At 36.4% G+C, this 8,911-nt stretch overlaps 1 protein-coding gene across 1 annotated transcript; it reads left to right on the top strand.

Annotated features, from left to right (window-relative positions):
* The first annotated feature begins 961 nt into the window (after positions 1 to 961).
* Positions 962 to 8,664, top strand: LOC135208853 (innexin inx2-like). The gene is made up of 7 exons (XM_064241431.1): positions 962 to 1,114; positions 3,119 to 3,372; positions 4,148 to 4,239; positions 4,541 to 4,671; positions 5,742 to 5,886; positions 7,418 to 7,636; positions 8,056 to 8,664. The coding sequence occupies exons 2-7, from the start codon at positions 3,120 to 3,122 to the stop codon at positions 8,371 to 8,373; spliced, it is 1,158 nt and encodes a 385-aa protein (XP_064097501.1). The 5' UTR covers positions 962 to 1,114; position 3,119; the 3' UTR covers positions 8,374 to 8,664.
* The last annotated feature ends 247 nt before the right edge of the window (positions 8,665 to 8,911 follow it).

Below are 8,911 nucleotides of genomic sequence, written 5' to 3'. Positions count from 1 at the left end.
TATGGTTAGGAAAATCTATCATATGAATGGGTTCCATAAACCAACCGCACCCCCCTTTTTTTTCACTCCACTATATTGAACCAATATGATTATGAAAATCCATCCTCTGAATGGGTTCCATAAAAAATAACCCTTCCCCCATCTCAACCAGAACCAGCCCCCCCCCCCCCTTTTTTTTTTTTTTTTTAACTCGACTTTGTTCCCATGGTCCTCCATACTTTTTCGGGTCAACGACAGACCATTACGTCATCACGGCTGACGTAATGTTTGGTCCGTTTCTGTACTTTCCCCGGAAACTACGGCTACTTCAACCTACCGAGCTAATATTCGTATAACGAATGATAAAAATGAATGAAGAGTATCGCTTAATTTACGTCTTGTCTAACGCATAAGAAAGTGGTGACGAACGACGTCTGGATTTTTACGACCAAATGAGGATCTGTGATATTAAGAAAAGAGACTTTCACCAGTCTTTTTTCCTACCTCTCTATCTATCTGCTTATAAATAAAGTGCTTGTGTGCTGAATAATTCAAAGACAAAAAAGCTCCAAAACGTATCAAAACCTGATGACGTATGACTACAAACATATTTGCAACGTGCGCTCTCATTTTACCAATCGTACGTCAGTACTGGCATGAACGAATTCGGGTGTCTATAACAGAGGGCGTTCTTTTAACCCCCCTATTTCTGCTTAAAGCATGACGTAACAACTGCCATATCCTTTCAAAATGCCACAACAGCAGGGAATTTTTGATCTTTGCCTTTGAAAACACGAGCCACAACCCAAATATTAATTGTGTTGCGCTACAGAGGACACAAAAATACAAAACTGCTTTTAACACGTTTATCAAAAGTCGAACGATTCAAAATATCGTACACATTTATAGGATATTCTTAGTAACGACAACGGCGTCCCTGCGTCACTTCCCGTGCGTACGACGTCAGCGTCACGCAAAGACGTTATAGGATGGGCATCCAGAGGGCATAAAACAAAGGTAGTCGCCCTCGCAGCTACCCAGTTTCGACCATTAAGTGGCAAATCGCACATCTCTCCTTGTGGGGGTCTTCGTTCCATTCTTCCTCGTCCAGTGAAGTGGGAATTGTAGGGCAAAGGTGAGAATGATCCTCCTAGTCCAGTTTTTGATTCGCTTTGTAGTGATTTTTTTTTTTTAGTGATTAACATTTTTTTTTTATTTCTCACATGGTGACTAACTTGGTGACGTTCCACGTGAATGTGTCCGCATGTTTATTGTCATAATAACGATAGAAATATATCAAGATTAGTGATCAACATTAGTGAAGAAGTTGAAGCGTCGAAATCGTTTACAGATCTGGAGAAATACTATATTTTGACAGCAAGAAGGCCTCTTTATATTGGTTGCTTCCGTTTTATGTTGTATTAATACATTTTGACTGCACACAATTTTTAAAACTAGTTTTTCGATAACACGGAGAGCACCTTAAATATCTGACGATATTTTTCCCACCGCATTTTTTTTAATAACATCTGATCATTTAGTTTTTAGAAAAAGTCAAATCACAGTCGTCTGAATTCACTGCAGACATTTTCCTATTTGAAGTTTCATAACGTGTCCCATATCCTGAAATAAATTTTTTGACTCGAGTCAGAAAAAGTTACTCGCGGTTAAGGTTATAGATTTCGAAGTTCACGAGTTGTAAGAGAGAATTCAAAATTCTCTTGGCAACTCCCTTGGTCAAATCATGTCTTTCAGCAGAAGCCTAAAATAGACTTTTTAGCCTCGAGACATCAATTATTAGAGATTACGTCAAAGATTTACAAGAAAATTCAAAATTCTAAGGTTGAAAAAAACCGTTGGCAATAATAGTCTTTCAATGCGTAAGTCTGTGCAAGTCTGGGAATTCCATTTGTCCAAAACCAAACGGATGCTTCGTGTGATTAGTCATACACACATTTCACACACTCTCTCTCTCTCTCTCTCTCTCTCTCTCTCTCTCTCTCTCTCTCTCTCTCAGAATTCGCCAACATTGAGTGCCACTCGGTCATCGTTAAGTGACATTTGTGGCTTTATAGTTGTGAATCTAATAAAAAGAATGTTAGGCGTTTGCCTATGAAAAAAAAAAACAAGAATATTATATTATATATATATATATATATATATATATATATATATATATATATATATATATATATATATATATATATATATATACACACACACATATATATATATATATATATATATATATATATATATATATATATATATATATATATGTATGTATATATATATATGTGTGTGTGTGTGTGTGTGTGTGTGTTTATATGTTTACAAACTACTAGTCAGGAAGCTTTATAGCAAATCTCTACTGGACAATGTGTGCGATACTTGGCTAATTCAGTTTGATAGCGCTCACTGATAAAACATGCTTTGAAATGGCCCTATCTCTCTCTCTCTCTTTCTATCTCTTTCTCACTCTGTCTCTCTCTCTTTCTTAGACTCTTCCTGTCTCCCTTTTCGCTCTGTCGCTTTTGAGTCAATATGATAAAAGGTACTGATATTTTCGCCATGTCGCTTCAACAAAGCACAAGAGAAAGAGAAACAGTACGTGTAGATGGATTATACGTTACTTTTGACTTGAACGTTTTCATACACACGCACACACTATATATATATGCATACATAAATAAAGATATATGCCACGAAGGAAAATAAACAACGGAGTATCGGCGAGACCTTTCGACGTCCAAACGTGCTTAGTACAGAACGTTCGGACGTCGAAAGGTCTCGCGGATACTCCGGTTTATTTTCCTTCGTGGCATATATATTTATTTATGGATTTATCACGTTCCTAACTTTCGTGATTCAGTTATACATATGCATACATACATACATACATACATACTACATACACGCCATTTAATATATATATATAATCTAGATTATATAGATATCTATAGATATCTATGATATATATAAGTATATATTAAAAATAATAATGTAATTTATTACTATATTCTACATATATTTATATGTGTGTGTGTGTGTGTGTGTGTGTTTAGGTCAACACGCAGAAATAAGAGAGAGAGAGAGAAAGTCTATTCATCGTTAACATTAGTTCCTTACGCTTCTTCAGAATGGTGCTGGGAGTCCTAGGCGCCTTGGCGGCGATCGCCAAAGTGAGGTACTCCTTCACGGCCGTCGACAGCCACGTCTTCCGCCTTCACTACCGGTGGACAGCCACCTTCTGCTTCGCCTGCTGCGCCCTCGTCGTTGCCAAGGAGTACGTGGGCGAGACCATCGAGTGTATGACCAGCGACGTCAACGCCCTGAAGCCCATAACGACATATTGCTGGATCACTTCGACCTTCACCATCAACTCAACATATCGTAAGGGCTGACTTCTTGTTTTTATTCTAATTTCTGATCCGTGATGAAAATAATCTTATTTTAAATTCCACATATCGTAAGGATGCTTTTTTTTTTCCTGATTCATCATAGAGATGAAGGAATTTTTTTTATTATTTTTTTTATTCCACATATCGTAAAGGTGCTCTAATTTTTTTTTAATTCCTTATTTGTTATAGTGTTGAAATTTATTTTTCTTATTCGAAACATCGTATGGATGGACTCTATTTTTTTCATTCCTGATTCGTCATAAAAAAAGGAATCTTTAATTTTCGTTATACATGGGCAAATAGGTGTAGTTGTATATCTCCATTTATTAATTACATGAATAACTTTCATTTGTTTACAATTCTTTATTTTTTGTTATTCCTGATTCGTGATAACGATGAAATAGTTTTCCATTTTTTAAGAATCATGGATAAATAAGTGTATATTTGTAATTCATTATTCATTAATTAATTACATGGATAACACGTTCCATTCTTCTTAATTCATCGTTTCTTTGGCGATACGTCTTTATTTATAAAAAATACATATACTAAGGTTGTTCTATCTTTATCTATATATCTTAGAAAGGCCACCTTCCTTCCATTTGCTTTTTTTTTTTTTTTTTTTTTTTGTTCATTTCGCTATCTTCTTATTACAGTAGTACTTTCATCATCTGAAATTCCCGCGTATTTTTGTTTTCCCCGATTCATTTTTTCACAAAACACGTACATTTATATATATATAACATCGAACTCAATGCTTCTTTCAGCTATGAGAGGAGTTGGCAGGTACGATCCGAAAATCCACGAACAGAGGTTCCACGCCTATTACCAGTGGGTTCCCCTTGTGCTCTTCTTCCAGGTAAGCAATACGGGCTATGTGTTTCTCATATAACATATATATATATATATATATATATATATATATATATATATATATATATATATGTGCATATGTATAAATATGTCTTATACCTTTCCGAATAAGAATTATGACAACACAAGCGCATACAACTGCTAACAAAAGAAAAATAAATAAATAACCATCGACAAATACATGAAACCATCTATCAGCTCAAGCGGAGAGACCGTTGACTGCATTGAGACCGAAATGAAAACAACTGATTTGTAATGTTTCCCCCCCCCCCCTTCCCCCCTTCTAGGGATGCCTCTTCTACATGCCCCACTTGATCTGGAAGTTGTACGAGGGAAAGCACGTCGACCGGCTCCTTCAGGATCTCAACAAGAATATCTTCGATGAGGACGCCAAGAAGAAGAAGGAGAATATAATAAGGTAAGGATATGATCATTCTTCGATGTATGTTTATTTTGTAGGGAAGCGGCCCTTTGCTCTCTCTCTCTCTCTCTCTCTCTCTCTCTCCATCCTTTTGTTCTCTACTAATACTCTTTGTCCCGTTTTTTCTATTTAAATATTCTTACTCTTCTTTTGTCTCGCGTAGACACTTCAAAAAGAAAAAAAATTAATATATATATATATATATATCTATATATATTACTCTCTTTTTGTTCTCGCGCAGACAACTTAGTAAGAAAAACATATATATATATATATATTAAATATATATAATATATATATATATATATTATATATATATAATATATATATATATATAATTATATATAATAAATAAATATTAATAATATTATATATATATATACATATACATACATATATATATATATATATATATATATATATATATATATATATATATATATATATATATATATATATATATATATATATATTTATGGCAGGTAAAAATGTTCTGTTACAACAGAATTCCCTCTCATAATAGGAGGCCATAAAAATGCCAAAATATAGAAAGTACTATATTTCAGAGACTGCTGTCTCTCTCTTCAGTCTCTGAAATATAGCACTTACTTTCTATTGTTTGGGCTTTTTTTTGTGGACTCCTTTTATTCAGTGTTTCGTTGTATAAGCCAAATAATTATGGAAACATACGCCTGTAGAACAAACTGACTATACCGGATGTGCACGAAAACGACAAACTGAGTCATCATCGGCATCATCTATTCAAACTCATTTTTTTTTCTCTCTCGCCACCACCGAATGAATATTAAAATCACACAAATGTAACATTCCAGTCAGAGGCTAATTAATCAACAATTAACCAGTTCATTGATTTAATCGTACAATTATCGAGTTATTTATACGATGAAATAACGTACAATTATCGATTTATTTACTCAAATATCGTAGAATTCTTGATTTCTTTACACGATTAAATATCGTACAATTATTTATTTCTTTGTTTGTTTACAATTGTTTATTTCTTTGTTTGTTTACAATTATTTATTTGTTTGTTTGTTTATTTGCAGTTATGTCCGAGAATCTTGGGGTCTGAACATGCAGTATGCAGCTATATACCACGCCTGTGAGGCTCTCAATTTAGCCAACGTTCTTCTGCAGATGTACTCTGTGGACAGATTTCTAGGGGGCGTCTTCTGGGACTATGGTACCAAGGTGAGGTTTTGACTTGACATGACACCGTTTCATCTTCATGTGTTATTTTTATTTCCTCTTCTTACTGATCTTCATTTGAAATGTCTTTTCTTTTCCTTTTTCTTCGTTTCTTTCGTACGATGATAACTGGATTTCATAAACGCTTCAAATGAAAAACATTACTGCAGTTTAGACGTAGAGCATAGGTAACTCTAGATATCAGATATACCCTGGTGGTCTTATTTTGACAGATTCATCGAATAATCTCTACATCAACCTTGTCATCCATTTCAATTTTTTCTTCCCCTGTAACCTCCAACTTCAGACTTTGATTCACATCACGCTGTTAATCTTACGACACTGATAAATGTTCTCGAAATGTCGGACATACCAAGGTCGTGAGTGGGCGTCTCAACAACTCTCTAATCCCTCTAACACTATCATTTATCAAGGTTAATTTCACACTTTTTCCCTTCGGTAAATTTGTTTTATTGGTCCACATCCTTTCATGTCTTTGTGGCAAACATGCCGGCAGTACTTCACACCGATATCATGGTAATTTCAGGCTCATAAAGTAATAATGGTTTATCATCTTTATGGTCTCAGATAAGTTGGGCAACGTTGTGTTTCAGTTTCTGGTAGTCCTGGTCTTTTGAATCAAGCCATAAGAGTTACAGGGTCTTTTATGCATCAGAACACCAGGTAGTCGTCCAGAACATTAGTGTCGTCCAGTTTTTAGTACCGTTGTTTCAGTCTCTATTGGTTCCGTTGACTTTTAATTAACATAACAGTTACAGGAGCACTTTTATGCATCAGAACATTAGTGTCTTCCAGTTTTTGGTACCTCCTATTGGGTGTAAATCTCTCAGTGCATTACTCGAGTATTTGCAGCGTCCCTTCGTGCCCTATAGCCGCACACCCCACCCTTTAGCCTTTTACTTTACCTCCATTCGGCCCTTCTTTCTTCCATATTGCTGTCCAACCACCCTCACTTAAACTTTCCACCGTCTTAAGCATTGAATAGCCGAAAGTGCCCCTATTTTTACCTTAACAGCCAAAACGTCATAAAGCATAAATCTGTTTTTGGCAGCTGTTTTATCAACATTAGACAGGTCTTCGTCTCGGTGTTCCTTCTTTGAGCAGAATGACAGAAGAAGAGTTGAGTTGAATTGAGTTGAATATAGAATTTAGGCCAAAGGGCAAAGCACTGGGAACCTATGAGGTCATTCAGCGCTGAAATGAAAATTGACAGTGAAAGGTTCGAAAGATGTAACAGGAGGAAAACCTCGAAGCAGTTGCACTATGAATCGAGCCTTAGGAGAGGGTGGAAAGTAAGATGGAAGAAAGAGACTATGAAAGGAGGTACAGTAAAAGTAACAAAGGTGGCTGTAATGCCTACAGTAATGCCTACAGTGCAACCATGAGGTCCACTGACGGCTCTAACCAGCTAAGGGGAATGATAGAAGAAGAAAAGGTGGAGTGGGGAACATTTTAAAACAGCATCACCAAATAGACTTCCCAGATTTTGAAATCCAGGCTCTCCTTCTCACAGATCTTGTCCCTGGTGACGGCAGACGACGCCGAGAGGTACGACGCCCTTATCACGGTCTTCCCGAGGCTGACGAAGTGCAACTACAGGAAAATCGGGCCCTCGGGAACAGTGATGCTCGAAGACATCCTCTGCGTCCTCCCACAGAATATCGTCAACGAGAAGATCTATCTCGTGATGTGGCTGTGGTTCATTGTCCTTGCAATCATCACTGCGATTTGGGTGAGTAGACCGTTTAAAAAAAAAATGAAGCTTACTGTTTTGGTTTTAATTCACGGCCAAAACATATAGGAGACTTTAATCAGTGACTATGATTGTTTTAAACCCTTAAAAATAGCTCCAAAATGTGGTTTAAACCACCCTTTCCAATCGCAGCTCAAATGGAGTACGGAAGTTTCGTTTCATGTTTGTATTCATGGCCGAAACATATATTAATATATAATCAGTAACTGTAATTTTTTCTATTCTTTAAAAAATAGCTCCAAAAAAAAAAAAACTGTAGTTCAGTATCTCTATCCAGTTGCAGAAGTTTATCGTTTCATTTTGAATCTATGGCCAAAACATGGAAAATCATAATTTTTTTTAATCCTTTAAGAATGACTCTAAAAACTTGTAGTTTTATGACTTCTTTGCCCTTGCAGTTGATATGGCGCTTGGCGGTGCTGATCAGCGGATCCCTCCGGCTTCGACTGCTGGAGCGCCTCAGCAAGTCCCGCCTCACCGAAAAGATGGAGCGCACGATCCACAGCCTCCACTTGGGAGACTTCTGTCTCCTGGAAAACATCGGGCACAACGTGGATGCCCTGAACTTCAAGGACATCCTGCAGGGGGTCACGGACGCGGTCGAGGAATACGATCCCTCGGCGCCCATCAGCGACGGGACGTACACGCCCTTCCTGAAACCCGGAGGGGACGACCTGGCGCCCAGATTCCGGCACAACGCCGGCGACGGATTGTGACACTGTGATGACTCCGTCCGATGAGGACGTCCGAAAAAAAATAGTAGCTACGCCGATGCCCTCCTATGAGGGTCCGGACCCAGATGAGGGCTTACTGCTGAAGCAGCTTCTTTTAACGGCCGTATTAATATGGTACTTATACTTCGATGAACCTGTGATCGATTTCTGATGTTGATATTTCAGAATGATGAACTTGTTTTTTTTTTTTTATCTGTTCTACGTCTCCTCCGTCTTTGTAAATTAATATATACCGCTGACCAATTTTTAATTAAAGATTTATACTTACCTAAACCTTTTTTTTAATTATTGTCCGTGTTATTTCTCTAAACCATTGTACAATAACAAACATAAAATGAAACTAAAAACCTTTTGAGTAAAGGGGTCAGTTATCTATCTACCTATCTACCTACTTATACAATTATATCTAAGCATATATATATATATATATATATATATATATATATATATTATATATATATATATATATATATATATATGTATATATATATATATGTATATATATAGATACATATATATA

The sequence above is a fragment of the Macrobrachium nipponense genome, chromosome 35 (assembly GCF_015104395.2).
Source record: "Macrobrachium nipponense isolate FS-2020 chromosome 35, ASM1510439v2, whole genome shotgun sequence".
NCBI lineage: Eukaryota > Metazoa > Arthropoda > Malacostraca > Decapoda > Palaemonidae > Macrobrachium > Macrobrachium nipponense.
The sequence above is the reverse complement of the archived record's forward strand: the minus strand, read 5'-3'. Positions and strand labels throughout refer to the sequence as shown.